This window comes from Anopheles coustani, unplaced genomic scaffold (genome assembly GCF_943734705.1).
Source record: "Anopheles coustani unplaced genomic scaffold, idAnoCousDA_361_x.2 scaffold_36_ctg1, whole genome shotgun sequence".
Classification (NCBI taxonomy): Eukaryota; Metazoa; Arthropoda; class Insecta; order Diptera; family Culicidae; genus Anopheles; species Anopheles coustani.
The window spans coordinates 371,945-386,838 of NW_026525417.1; the positions used below are offsets into that span (position 1 = coordinate 371,945).

The window sequence follows — 14,894 nt, forward strand, 5'->3', positions numbered from 1 at the left end:
AAACGTCCTACCTTTACCCACGCCCGAGGCCCGATGACACAAGTGCAGGACAACTTGCATGCGACCTCGCCTAGCGGGCAGTTGATCCAGTTTGAAAGAGCAGTTAAAAAAAAAAGATAAACTAATCGGCAGTGAGTTTTTAGTGACCAAAAAAAAGTCTACTGAGGAAGCGTTATTAAAGAAAGTAAGGAAAACGGAAGAATGTGGGTGCACGACCCCGGCGAAGAGAAAAAAATCACAAAAACAACATATGGACACATATGAATCCATAACCTATGTGTTTGCGCGCGGTTCACGTCCTGGCCAAGCGAAGGATTTGGCCGTCTAGGACCCGTGAATTCGTCAACCAACGGGCTTAACGCAGATTGGGTGTTCTGCGGAATTGGGAACCGAAGAAGAGATGTTCTCTGCTGCTCAGGACCTTGTACCGATCTTAACAAAAATCTTCAACAAATCCTTGTAGTCTCGAAGCTTTCCGTTCCTTTGGAAATCATCATGGATGTTCCCTGTTCACAAAAAGACGGACCACCATGCTATTCGCGTTTAGCAAATTGTTTGAGCTACTTCTAGTCAAACATCTCCAGCGAGGATTTCGACTTTCGATCTTTTCTGTTCAACATGGTTTAATGCTAAATAGATCATAATGTGTGTTGTGTATTTTACTTAACAAACTTTATTTTCTTCTCAATATTTCACATGAGGGTTTACAGACGATCTACTTGCAATGCTAGTACCAGCGAGAGTGAGAGTTGTGTCAACTGTCACTGAACTAAACGTCAACTGTCAATGGACTAAATGTCATTGCGTCAAATCCAATACATAACACTCCTCCCTTCTTAAAGATGTCCTACGGTGAGTAACGCGAAGGCGGGTGTCGTTGTCGAGACGATCGACGTACGATAGGCTGGTCATCGTTGGCTCGGGTCGGACTTCCGGTCGGTGTATCATACGATAAGTCGGGTTATGATGACTCTGATGAAACAGACACAGTTCGGGGAGAGCTGACCAATGGTGTCTGTGACGGTTCGGTTGACCCGTAGTAGTGCCTGCGACGAGTAAGCACATCTCTGGCATGTGGAGGTCCAGGCTCACTAGGTAGGTCGGCTGTTCTGTTGTCCAGGGCAGGTCGCATCTGGTCGACATGACGCTTCATCTCGATGCCATCACACTCGATGAGGTAGTGTAAGTCGCCTAGCCGTGTGACGACTGTTCCTCAAATCCACTTGTCCATTCTCGGATTACCAGAAAGACAATAAACGAGTTGTCCTGGCTCGAACGTACGGTACGTTGGATCGAAGGTTATTCGTTGCTTCTCCGATGCTCTGGTCTGGACGGTTTGCGGACGGAGTAGGTCGAGACGTGACCGAATGTTTCGCCCTAAGAACAGTTTAGCTGGGGGCTCGCCGGTTTCACTATGCGGTACTTTGCGGTACTGAAGAAGGAATTCGTTCAGATTCGCTTGAAGTGTAGAGCTTGTAGAATTCATTGCCTTCAAAGCTCGCTTGACGGTCTGAACGTAGCGCTCTGCTTGCCCATTGGTAGCTGGATGGTACGGCGCGGAGCGTTTGTGGAACTTAACACCACTTCGTTGCAGGAATGAAGTAAAGTCTTCCGCAGTGAATTGCGTTCCGTTGTCGGTCACAACTGTCAGTGGCGATCCGTAGGATGCGAATAGTTCATCCAGGATGTCGATGGTTGCTGCCGTTGTGGTTGAGCGAGTCACTTTCACCTCAAGCCACTTGCTGTATGCATCGACGATGACTAGCAGCATTGCACCGGCAACGGGTCCAGCGTAATCTATATGCACACGCTCCCAGGGGTTGGACGGATACTCCCAATGGTGTTTGTTGAACTTAGGAGGTGCTGACGCTGTCTGTACACATTCGTGGCATGCTTTGGCTAGCTTCTCGATGTCCTTGTCTATCCCTGGCCAGTAGACGTACGATCGTGCAAGGGATTTCATCTTGACTACGCCAATGTGCGCGGAATGCAGGTCTTTGAGGATTGCAGGGCGGTAGATCTCAGGAACGACGACGCGATGTTCGAACAGCAAGCATTTTGCGACCGTCGTGTACTTTGCTTCTGGTGATTTGTACCCTGCTTGTATTAGGTTTCTTCCCAGTTCTAAGTCGTTGAGGATCTTTCCTAAGTGGTCATCTTTTCGCGTTTCACGTGCGATTTGCTCGGCTCTGATGGGCAGTTGTTGGATTTGGTTGAGCACGAAATCCTCGAACGCATCTATATCGTCATTTCCTCCCCTGCAAAGAGAGAGAAGGTTTCGCCTCGGACTGTGTAGAACGGCTCGGTACGCGCGAACAGTAATCGGCGTTTTTATTTTCGTTGGTCGATCGATGTACCACATCGAAATTAAAGTGCGCGAGGTAATCCGCATGGCCAACCCATGCGATTTATACACAGTATTGGCAACGACTTTTCGGGATGCAGGATTTGCGTCAACGGTTTGTGATCCGTAACGAGCGTAAACTTCCGTGCGTAAAGGTAGTTGAAAAACTTTTTGACGGCCCATACAATCGCTAGCGCTTCTTTGTCGATCACCGGATAGCGTTGTTCCGTAGGTGACATGGTACAGCTTGCGTACGCTATGGGTCGTTCTGTCCCGTTGTTCAGTCGATGCGAGAGTACTGCTCCGAGGCCTGTCTTGCTAGCGTCCGTTGCTAGTATCAGTGGTAGTGCCGGGTCGTACTGGATAAGCACTTGTGGAGAGATCAAGATGTTTTTTATATCTCGAAAAGCTTCGTCAGCTTCGGCTGTCCATTCAAATTGCTCTGCAGACAAAATACTGCGTAACGGTTTTGCTCTTGTAGACAAATCGGGTATGAACGCTGAGTAGTATGTGGCTTTTCCTAGAAACCGCTGCAGTTCTTCAGGGTTAGATGGTCTTGGTACGTCTCGAGTCGCTTCAATGTGTTTTGTAGACTTGTGTCGTCCTTCGCGATCGATGCGGTGTCCTAAGCATTCGAGTGACGAGGTAGCAAAAACACATTTCGAACGATTGAGCTTCAAGCCACAGTTAACGCACTGCTGCGGGTGTTTGAGTTTTAAAAAAACTTAAACTTTATTTCCTACAACATATGTGCGGGTTAATACCCAACTATCGGTTTCGGATGCTGGATACCAACTGATGATCGGTTCGCGATCTGGATCGTTGGTTCACGGTCTTCTGATTCTAGGTGGTCCGCGTCGCTGCGGGAATCTGCAATCTCAGCATAATGCGGGCGGTCCGTGTTGCTATGGGAAGCTGCAACTCAGCATAATGTTGTGGTCCGGGGGCCGCGTCGCGATGATCGAATGTTGACTCACAATGTATGCTCTGGCGATGTCCACAATGTATGCGATGGCGTTGTCCACAATGTATACGCTGGCGTTGTCTTGACTCCTCCCTTCTTAAATGACTTTGTCCTCAAAGTCTTGTTGCTGCGTGGAATGATGTTGGTCTGCTTACGAATGTTTCTCCTCGTTGCGGTTTTTGGTTTATGTTTACTTTTACCATTCTCCTTCTATTGAAAAATAAGCAGATTACGGTTGCGCATATGAATAGTAACATGAACGTTCCTCCGAATGCATGAATTTTCCATTTGATGGAATTGTTCTGTAGATTTATACTTTGTAGCGTTTCTCGATGTTGCAACGTAAGATTGTTTAGATATTCTATCGGTGGTCTGTCTTCAATTTCGCTTATGTTGACTTTTATTCCCGCTGTCGAGTGGTATGGTTTACCGGGAATGATGGCTTCATTGTTTGAATAAATTTCTCCGTTGATGATTATGTTGCAATTTTCAAATTGTATCAAGTATGACCCGTTCAATACTTGGTTTGCATTACTGCAATTTGACGATATTTCTGCGATTGCATCATTAATGAGAATATTGGCGTCATTAATGCGTTTCACCAATCCTTTCGAGTAAATTTTTTCGTATTGACATTCAGCGTCTTCTCGTTTCACGAGTTTTTCTATGCATTTGGTGGGTTGTTGCAGATTTACTTGTTGGCATATGTAGAAATCTTCCTGCTCTTGGCATCTTTCCGTAATTTCGAATACATGCGTTCGATTTCGTATTATGAAATTTTGTTTTACGATAATCCGTCTCTCGTGCTGGATTATGGAGTCAATGTATTCGTATTCGTACATTTGTGTGGTTACTTTGGGGAACTTTAGTATGTAGATAATATGCGTTTGATTTACAGCAACTTGCGCAGTTGATTGCCCTAGCAATTCCTCTGGAGTACGGTAAGTAATGTTGTTACTCTCTAGGAATTGGGCTATGGAGTTTAGATCATCTAGGGATAGTAGCTTGCTGCTTGGAATCCCGTGTTTCGCGAGTATGATGGCATCTTCAATTACTTCTAATTTTTCTTGTAGCATGTTCATGTTTGATAACAGGATCAGTTGACGAATCTCTGTCTGGTGCGTTTCGTATCGTTGATTTTCAATGTTGATAACCGTGTTGGCGACTTCTGTTATTTGTTGGAGTCGTTCATTTAAACCTTGGTTGATAACTACTTGTTTGTTGTTTTCAGCAATTAGGGAGTTTATCGTTGAGTTAATAATGTAATGTGTAGGTCGTCGGCGTCTGGATTTCCTGCGATCCATTTCCAAACTTTTCCGATCGTGTCCCATCGTTTTTCCCTGTTTGTAAACGGTCTAATCTTTCTAAAGGTTTCCTGTAGCGTTCTAGCTTTTATATTAATCAAACTTTCAATTGATGCCGTATAGATTCCATTTGGAATTTCTTCTAACGTTCTCTCTACTGCTTCTTCTATGTTTGCTAAATCGATTGGATGTATCGTCCTTACATATCCGATTTGAACTTTAGCTTTACTTATTGGTATTATAGCTAAGGGATTTTTACTTAGATCATATATGCTTATATCTGCTACAATAAGCTTGATCAACAGGGTTGTAATCACTCTGTAACGATAGTTAAAAGAATTTCAAGAGTGTATTAATATTTCTTCCTTATTTTCTTAGATTCATTTTATGAATTTTTCGATTATTCGAATCGATTATATAAGTTGGATGATTCTCCTTTACTTTTATTATATTAAAACGACTTTCGCGTTTATTATTTGTTTTCTTCCTTTCATATACGTATTCATTTTCTTCATAGTCTTTATATTTTTCATCTTTGATTTTTTCATCATTCTTTTTGAATATTTCGAGTATTCTTTCATTTGTAGCTTCTCTTATTCTTGCTCTTTCTTGTGGATCATCTGATCGTTCTCCTACGTACACATTTCTTGGTGTGTCCTTTATGAATGAGTGAATGCTATGATTATATTTATAAACGGCTTGTTGCACTAATGTTATAATACTCATTTCTGGATTGAGTTTTTTCGTACATCTCGCTATTTCTCTAATAGTCGAATGGCATCTTTCTACTTGACCATTCGTTTCTGAACGATTAACTGGAGTTTTGAAGATTTTGACTCCTAGATTTAGTATTGATTGTTCGATTACATTCGATACAAAAGTACATTCGTTGTCTATAACAATTTGGGCTGGCAAGTCCCAGTCATATAAAAGTTGTAGTAATACTTCCTTTATGTCAGCAATTGATTTCGATTTTATCGGTCGAATTTTAACGTACTTTGAAAATTTATCGATTGACGTGATAAATAAAAAGTTTGCGTTGTATGCAAATATATCAATATGAATTATCTCTCCTGGATATGTCGGTATTGGTGTTTTTACTGGTATAAATACTTGTGGTTTTCTATCGTATTTTTCGGTTTTGCATATCTCACAATTTTTAACAATATTTTGAATACTTTTTCTCATTCCGGGGAAGTAGAATTTTTTTATGAATTGCAATGAATTTTCCTTAGCGTTTCTGTGTGCAAAATTATGGATATTTTTAATCTCTTCGATTTGTTTTTCTACGTCGCAAAGATCTTCGACTTGTATTTGAGAAAATCTAGCTTTAACTGTTTTTGGATTGTAAAGATTTTTATAAACTTGTTGGATAATTCCCATTGTTTGTTCATCTGTGTAAATTCCATTAATTACGTTTGGATTAATAACTTTTTTGAATTTATCCTTGATAAAATCAATAGTAAAATTTGGTTCAATGAAAATATGCCTTTTAAATTTCGGGAAAGGGCTTATTAGTTCGGAAGAGGAATTAGTTCCGATTTTAAATATTAGTTGGTTGCGGAATACATTAATAGGTGCTTCTGTTGAAGGGATATATGAATTATCGTCTTCATCAGCTGAGTGCTGGGTTGGTGTTAGTGAGTTAATTTGTATTCTGGAAAGGGCGTCGGCTACGACGTTCGATCTTCCTGGTTTGTAGCATAACTGGTAATCATGTTCCTCTATGAATGATTTCCATCGTTTCAGCTTTGCGTTGTTGTTCTGCGGTGATAAAGCAAATGTTAATGGTTGATGATCAGTATGGATATTAATTTTCGCTCCGTATATGAAATTTCTCAGTGTATGTAGTGCCCACACGATGGCAAGCATCTCCTTTTCGTTTGTTGCATAATTTTCCTCAGTTTGGGAAAGAGTTCGGGAAATGAAGGTTATTGGTCTATCTCCGTCGTGGCATTTTTGTGAAAGCACAGCTCCTAGTGCTTTATCTGATGCATCTGTTGTCAGTTCAAATGGCTTCTGGAAATCTGGAAAAACTAAAACATCATTAGAAGATATTATGTCTTTCAAGGTTTGGAATGCGTTCTTTGCATTTTGATCAAATTTAATAGGAACATTTTTTGATTCGTTTTTTGAAATTTGGCGATGGCCATCCTCCCCTCTTAGGAGTTTTGTGATGGGTTTTGCCAAGTGTGCATAGTTTTTAATAAACCTGCGGTAATAACCTGACAGTCCTAAGAATCTTCTCAGTTCTTTGAGGTTCTGTGGTTCTGGGAATTTTTTTATGGCTTCAACTTTTTTTATGTTTGGCTTAAGTCCTTCACTTGAGACAATGAATCCGAGGAATTCGACTTCAGTTTTTAAGAATTCGGATTTGTCTGGCTGTATTTTGAAATTTGCGGCTCGCAATGTGTCTAAGACAATTTTCAAGTTTTGCAGATGTTCTTCAACTGTTTCACTAAAAATGATAATGTCATCGATGTAAACGTGACATATTTTTCCGATATGTTCTCTCAAAGTGTCGTCCATGACGCGTTGGAATATGGAGGGTGCATTTTTTAATCCAAAGGGCATGCGTACGAATTCATATTTTCCATTGTTTATCGAAAATGCAGTTTTTTCGATGTCGTTCTCCGACATGGGTACTTGATGAAATCCTGATGCTAGATCAAGGGTAGTGAAAAATTTATTTGAGCCTAAATTGGCTAAAACAGTAGATGGATCCGGAATAGGATATTTATCACTTATTGTTTGAGTATTTAATTTTCTGTAGTCTATGACAAGTCTATATTTTTTTTCATTGGCAGCGTCCAGTTTTTTTGGAACAATCCACACTGGTGCATTGTATGGGGATTTTGAAGGTCTGATGATTCCATCATGTAGTAGTTTTTCAATTTGCCTGTTAACTTCACCTTTAAGTGCTTGGGGATAAGGATAAGTTTTACTGTAGATTGGGGATTCATTTTTTGTCCTTATGGTAGCTTTTACTTGTGAGGTAAAAGGTAATTTAGAATCAGGTGGTTGGAAAAGATCCTGATATTCCTGTAATAGGTTATGTAGCTGTATTTTTTCGTTTTGGTTGAGATGACTATCGCGGATGTTTATTTTATTTACTTCCTGTAGTGCATATTGTTGTAGGGGTATTACATTTGTGCCGTCAATGATTAATTCATCATTGGCTGTGTCAATAACTGCTTTGATTTCTTTCAGTGAATCGTGCCCTATTATGGCATCGAATGATTTCAAGTTTTCAAGATGATAAAATTTTAACATTTTATCTGAAAATGGTTTGAATAAACGGGCTTGTGAATAAGCTTCGATTTTTATGTCTCCTGCTACAGAAGATACATAAAATGGTTTATCAATTTTGTGGGAAATTTTAGCATGTTTCGGGTGGATATAGTTTTTATTAGAACCGGTATCAATGAGCATTTTTAATGGCTCCGAGGCGTTACCATAAAAAAGAAAATAAGGCAACGCCGAGTTTATTCTAAAAAATTAAGTTCTGCGACTTCGATAGTGTCACTGAAGTTGCATCCTTCTTGTTTTTCAATGGTTCGGAGGTATCTCTCGAACGATTGTAATGTGTTGTTATCTATTGTGTTGTTCGCGGGGTTACCGTTTTCAAATTGTTGTGGCGGATTGGCATCCGTTATGTGGTTCACCGTATTTGAGTGTCCTGACTGTGTTTGGATATTATTGACCCTGGGACGTTTTGGGGGTCGAACGTTGTTTGAGTTAGGGCGGTTTCCATAGTTCACTTGTTGTGTTCTGATGGAATGGTCAACTTCCATAGGCTCTGGTGGCGGTTGACGTTGAAAATTGTTAAATGGTTTTTGTTGGTAATGTTGGTTGTTCTTTTGGGCGAAATTATTAAAATTTCTGTTTCCCGTGAACGGTTTGGGATGGTAAGGCCTTGGTGGCGGAGGTGGATTTGTATATCTTATGGGCGTTGGTGGCGGTAAGGGAATCATATTCCTTGGTGCCGTTGGTGGGATATATGGCCTTGGTTTGGTTAGCATTTTTCTACACTCAATATTTTGAAATGAAATGCAGTAGCTGTACGCTCCTGCAAGGGATGTCGGTTCATAATTTCTAATGAATTTATAAACGTCTCCATCCAGTCCTCTCATGAAAGCATCGATTGCTTTTTTGTTGTACATTTCGATTAAAGCTCTTGAGGCTTCGGGGTGTGTGAATCTTTCGTCAGTGTTTATTTGATTTGCTATGAGGGAGAGCAATCTATTTACTTCATCGTAGTATACTTCCAGTGAGCGATTCTTTTGCTGCACGCTCATAAGTTGGAAGTCTAATGTTTCCAAATCTCTCTTTTCACCGTAATACGTGACCAATGTTTTTTTGATCAGGTTCCAATTTATGCCTACGTTTGAAGCAACGAGTGAATCGTTCGCTTCACCGCGGATTTTTCTGCGAATGAATTTGCAGATCATATGGTATTTGTTTTGGCGTTCAAGTGTGTCTGTACTTTTAGTTTGGTACAGTTTTACCAAGCTGTCTACGTCACTCAACCAGCTATTCAGTTCGCTGGGATCCCCAGTGAAATTTGGTAGATCCTTTACCAAATCAGGGATTTTTTCAAAACTTTCGGGATTTACACTTGTTCCATCTGGCTTTGTAAAATAAAGCGGTGGATCGGAATAATCGATCTGAGCGGGGGCGACATTGCACGCTTCGAGTGCGGCAATGCGGTTAATAATTTGGTCAAGGTCTGGTCTCGACATTTTGAAGGAAAAAGATTGTAATGAATTTATAAGATCCTCCAGGATTTTTTGTTTGTTTTAACACGTTTTTCACTTCACTAGGTAATTTTACTTAATATTTGTTAATCGCGTTTTTGTAATCACTTGATTTTTGTTTCACAATTTGTGTTTGTTTCACAATTTTTACTTACTGTTTTTTTTTGTTACTTACAGTACCATACGCATCCTGTATCGGGCGATGGTTTTATGATTTATGATGCTCCTCTGACGGGCGTTGTGTTTTACTGCTCCTCTAGCGGGCGTAGTTTAGTTTCTGGAAAACCGGCTGTGAATAACTTCCTTCTCGGTGTAATGGATGGCTCCTTTTTGTCCTGTGTGAGCTGCTAACTGCACAGGTGACTCGGGATCCTTTTTACACGGCTGCACTCGGCGATCAGGAAAGTCTTTTTAAGTTTGGGATTCGGTGGTAACTATCACTCTAGCGTGGTTACTTTCACTTTCACTTGTACTTAATTTCACATAGCGCGGTCCCTATTCGGGCGCCAGTTAACGCACTGCTGCTGGTGTTTGAGTTTTAAAAAAACTTAAACTTTATTTCCTACAACATATGTGCGGGTTAATACCCAACTATCGGTTTCGGATGCTGGATACCAACTGATGATCGGTTCGCGATCTGGATCGTTGGTTCACGGTCTTCTGATTCTAGGTGGTCCGCGTCGCTGCGGGAATCTGCAATCTCAGCATAATGCGGGCGGTCCGTGTTGCTATGGGAAGCTGCAACTCAGCATAATGTTGTGGTCCGGGGGCCGCGTCGCGATGATCGAATGTTGACTCACAATGTATGCTCTGGCGATGTCCACAATGTATGCAATGGCGTTGTCCACAATGTATACGCTGGCGTTGTCTTGACTCCACTTTGCTGGATTCTACTCAAAATGCGCGTCAGAGCTTGTAGCAGTTCTTCAAAATTTTTGGCAAATACGATGATGTCGTCGTAGAAGCTAACAACATTCGTAAGTCCTAGAAGAATTTCCTCCATTCGACGTTGCCAGATCGCGGGTATGTTGGCGGCACCATACACAGCACGCGTTGGACGTATAAGCCCGTGTGTAGTGGTATTTAAGGTGAGTATTTTCCGAAACTCTTCGTCTATCGGCAAGTGAGTATACGCATCGGTGATGTCCAGGTGGCAGAAAAGTGTAGCTCCTTTCATCTGGTTAAAAATGGTATCTACTCTGGGGATCGGATGTTCGTCGATGATCATTCTCGGATTCACAGTAGGCTTGTAATTTTCGGTGATTCGAATGCTTCCATTTTTCTTAGCCACTACGTGCGTCGGCGAAGCCCACTCGGAGTACTCCACCTTCTCATAGAAACCAGATTTGAGTTTCTTTTCGATTTCCGCGGCATACTTATCGCGTAATGCATATGGAACATCTCGTGCTCTCGCGAAAATGGGTGTGGCATCGGGTTTGAGATGTACTGAAGCGGGTGGACCTGTCAGTTTACCGGGTACTTCGCTAAACACATTATCATAACTGTTGAGCAACGAGTTCAGTTGAGTTTCACGGTCTGATGTGAGCTTGGAACTGATGGTATTCACCGCTGCGTTTGGAGCTATCATTTTACCGAGGTCTAACTGGTCCGCGAAGTGTGCGATCCACTCACGACCGAAGAGCGAGTCTGTTTTCCCAGATACGACATACAGGTTAAGCTTACGCGTTACGTCACCTACTTTTACGTTCACCGGTAAGCGACCAAGACAATTGATCCGATGTCCCGTATAGCTGGTAAATTGTCTATCCGTTGGCTTAAGAGAATATCTTGCCTTAATTGCCCGTAACGTCGTTTCGCCTATAATCCCGCAGGGTGCTCCTGTGTCCAATTCCATTTCGGTACGCTTGCCGTCTATGTTCACATCGATCATCAGCTTGGTAGCGAAAGCTGTATTTCGAACTGAGTTTATTGGCTGTACCGAATCGATGTGATAAGTAGGGACCTGGTTGCTTCTAGATCGTTCTTGTGTTGCACTACCTGAGCGGCAGACTTTTGAGAGATGTCCCTTCTTATGACACGTGTTGCATAAGGTATTTCGAAAACGGCAAACACTTCTTGGGTGTGATCCACCACAACCATTGCAGGGCGTAGCTGCATTGTTTCTCTGTTCCGTTTTGGAGCCGTATTGTCGATTTTCCCATGACCATACCCATGAAACATTTTTGAGAGTTTTCGCTCATTTTTTAAAGGGCTCCGCCTCTGATAATGGGGGCGACCGCGCAAGCAATACTGAGCCGCGATTTAGATGTCTTCTGTCGCTTTCGCGCCCAAGGGGTCCGTACTCCGACTGAGCTCTCGGAAGCGTGGATCATATGGAATCGATGGAACGAGAGAATCGGTACAAGAGAATCGAGCGATCGTTCCACCGACGGACAGCGAAAAGCAAAACAACGCTATAGCGAATGGCGGTGCTTTCGGTTGCGGCGCTGAGTTTTCACCAGCACTTCGTTGCTCAGCACTTACTTGTTGGAGGGCGGGTCCCATGGATTCCCTCAATGCTTGGATGAGCATTCCAGAGAGTGCCTGCACCAGCTCCTTATTCTCGTTGTTCATCGTTTTCGTGTTTTAGCGTGCACCGCAAGTAAACTCGATGTCTGGAGATTTTTCCACGTGCTTTCGCTAACCTCACTTTTTTTATCGGGATGTAGGTGTGCTCGTGTGTGATGTATCGCGTGGTGCTGCAGCCTCGTTTGCTCGTACACCGATGTATCGTACACGCTAATGGAACTTTTTTCAGCACTATCCCACTTCTGACACCAAAATGTTGCGTATTTTACTTAACAAACTTTATTTTCTTCTCAATATTTCACATGAGGGTTTACAGACGATCTACTTGCAATGCTAGTACCAGCGAGAGTGAGAGTTGTGTCAACTGTCACTGAACTAAACGTCAACTGTCAATGGACTAAATGTCATTGCGTCAAATCCAATACATAACAATGTGCTTCCGGGTGTTTATACGGGCTTCCTCGCTTACTTCGACTCCGTCAATCATGCCCTGTTGCTTGAAAATTGACAATGTATGGTGTTTGGACAAGGGTTCAGCTTGCTCGATGCCCCGATGTCCCGGACTACGAAACAAGCATACTCCCTCCTCTTGCCCTTTGGATTCCATCCCGCTATGCACCTACACGGTAGAAGCATGGATGGAAGGGCTTCTGTCCCTAGGTTAAAATCTCAGTTTACGGACGCTGTGGCACGCAACTAACTCCTGAAGGGTGAAAGCGCGTGTCGCTAAAGGACTAACAGGTACCCCCTGCCTACCAGGGTCATGTTTCCCAAGCCTAAAGCGACGGACTCGGTGCAGTGCAACTTAAGCGGCTCAGGAGATCGATCCGACACCAATACCTCCTAAAAACCCGAAAATGGGGACTTGCTCTTGTTCTTGAGGCATGGCCTCTTCCCTTTTACTGCACTTGGCGTGCTGACTCGTTCTGCGATTTCTCGCCCTCTTTCTGCACTTGCGTGCTCTCCTTCTCCTCTGCACTTGACGTGCCCTCCTTGCACTTTCGTGCCTGTAGGTGCCACGATTGAACAATGTATGGTGTTCATGGTGGCCTTCCTCAGTAGATTCAGAATTTCTTGACTGGAAGATGCATTCAAGTCAACATTGGTTCGAGCTTTGGTGCTCCATTCTGCAACATGAATTAGCAAAAATGGTTTCACTGCTTCAAACCAATACAGTCAAGCAAGCAATGCTGCTAGATCTAGAGGAAATATATGAAAAAACTATTAAAACTGTATTAGATGGCATAATACCGTATCAAAATATGAATCTTTCAGAAAGTCAAATAAAAACTATAGTTGACAAAAAAGATAATGATCAATACCGCCAACACCTTCAGCGTACATTTAATTATATGCTCATCCTTCGGCCTGGTAGAAACATAATTGAGTGGTATGCGTTAATGAGCTGGCCTAGTGGGCGTGTCATAGTGATGCACGAAGGCTCAACCATACACTTCCCTATTGCGCCAGCAATCGGCGTGAAGGTTAGCCGTGCGCAGCAGCAGCCTAGACGTCGGGTGTTTCCTACATTATGGCGAAGCTACACAAATATTCACTATATTGCACGCGTTCACTTCACCTCACTGAACTGGACCGCACCTGATCTTTCTAAAGAATCATCTTTCCCAGACCGATCACCGTTAGCGGCCTAATTTTGTATGCAAGGGAGATGTCGCGGAGACCGAGCATCTTTTGTGGCAACATTTTTTATGTAAGGGAAATGGCACGGAGAGTCATTTCTGTTAGTTAAGCTACAAAAAAACAAAAAGAGGAACAAATTCGCGCAGAAACGAGTACAGCTCGTAAAGCAAAGAAAGTCTCTGTAGCTCAGAGTTCGAAAGCTAAGTCCGCTGCAAAAAATGCTAAGTACACTATTTGATGGCGGTTGAAATGCGTTTCTATAATTTCAAGTTGATCATTGAATATTGTTGAATAAAGCAATTGAATTTAATGAACTACATCCATTTTGTTTTAAGAGCGCTAAGCAAAGCACATAACAAAAACCAGGCGCCAAAATCGGAACATGATGAGCCACATAAAGAGTTTGTGGAACTTGAAGAAATATTAATCTTCGTGTTTCTCATTTATTTTAGTAATATTCTATGGAAGTTAGTTTAACTTTGTATACACAATTTCCTCAACAGCACCAAATATGGTCCATCAACGGTAGAAGATAATTAAATATGCTCCAGAAAGAGATTACGAAGAATACACATCAGTCAAGACAACGCAAGCGTATACATTGTGGACAACGCCATCGCATACATTGTGGACATCGCCAGAGCATACATTGTGAGTCAACATTCGATCATCGCGACGCGGCACCCGGACCACAACATTATGCTGAGTTGCAGCTTCCCATAGCAACGCGGACCGCCCGCAGTATGCTGAGTTGCAGATTCCCGCAGCGACGCGGACCACTTAGCATCAGAAGACCGTGAACCAACGATCCAGATCGCGAACCGATCATCAGTTGGTATCCAGCATCCGAAACCGATAGTTGGGTATTAACCCGCACATATGTTGTAGGAAATAAAGTTTAAGTTTTTTTAAAACTCAAACACCAGCAGCAGTGCGTTTACTGGCGCCCGAATAGGGACCGCGCTATGTGAAATTAAGTACAAGTGAAAGTGAAAGTAACCACGCTAGAGTGATAGTTACCACCGAATCCCAAACTTAAAAAGACTTTCCTGATCGCCGAGTGCAGCCGTGTAAAAAGGATCCCGAGTCACCTGTGCAGTTAGCAGCTCACACAGGACAAAAAGGAGCCATCCATTACACCGAGAAGGAAGTCATTCACAGCCGGTTTTCCAGAAACTAAACTACGCCCGCTAGAGGAGCAGTAAAACACAACGCCCGTCAGAGGAGCATCATAAATCATAAAACCATCGCCCGATACAGGATGCGTATGGTACTGTAAGTAACAAAAAAAAAACAGTAAGTAAAAATTGTGAAACAAAAATCAAAAGTGATTATAAAAACGTGATTAACAAATA

At 42.4% G+C, this 14,894-nt stretch overlaps 2 protein-coding genes across 2 annotated transcripts in view; both read right to left on the bottom strand.

Annotated features, from left to right (window-relative positions):
- Nucleotides 1–1,213: 1,213 nt before the first annotated feature.
- Nucleotides 1,214–11,943, bottom strand: LOC131271285 (uncharacterized protein K02A2.6-like). Its single transcript, XM_058272694.1, has 3 exons — nucleotides 11,854–11,943; nucleotides 10,227–11,302; nucleotides 1,214–2,258 (listed from the first exon to the last, which is right to left on the bottom strand). Exons 1-3 carry the CDS (start codon nucleotides 11,941–11,943, stop codon nucleotides 1,214–1,216), a joined length of 2,211 nt encoding a protein of 736 aa, XP_058128677.1.
- An 854-nt stretch (nucleotides 11,944–12,797) lies between these two features.
- LOC131271287 (uncharacterized) overlaps nucleotides 12,798–14,894 on the bottom strand; it is a 108,793-nt gene continuing 106,696 nt past the window's right edge. Inside the window, exon 3 of the mRNA XM_058272695.1 lies at nucleotides 12,798–12,905. Coding sequence (XP_058128678.1) covers nucleotides 12,798–12,905 — 108 coding nt within the window. The remainder of the gene's footprint in view (nucleotides 12,906–14,894) is intronic.

Bases quoted from the DNA above. Each gene is read 5' to 3' on its own strand.
- LOC131271285 (XM_058272694.1), bottom strand. From the start codon at position 11,943: ATGAACAACGAGAATAAGGAGCTGGTGCAGGCACTCTCTGGAATGCTC. The intron at 11,303-11,853 runs GTAAGTGCTGAG...GATTCGGTACAG, and splicing joins TGGGACCCGCCCTCCAACAA to CCAATAAACTCAGTTCGAAA. The intron at 2,259-10,226 runs GTATACATTGTG...CTCTCTTTGCAG, and splicing joins GGAGTCAAGACAACGCCAGC to GGGAGGAAATGACGATATAG.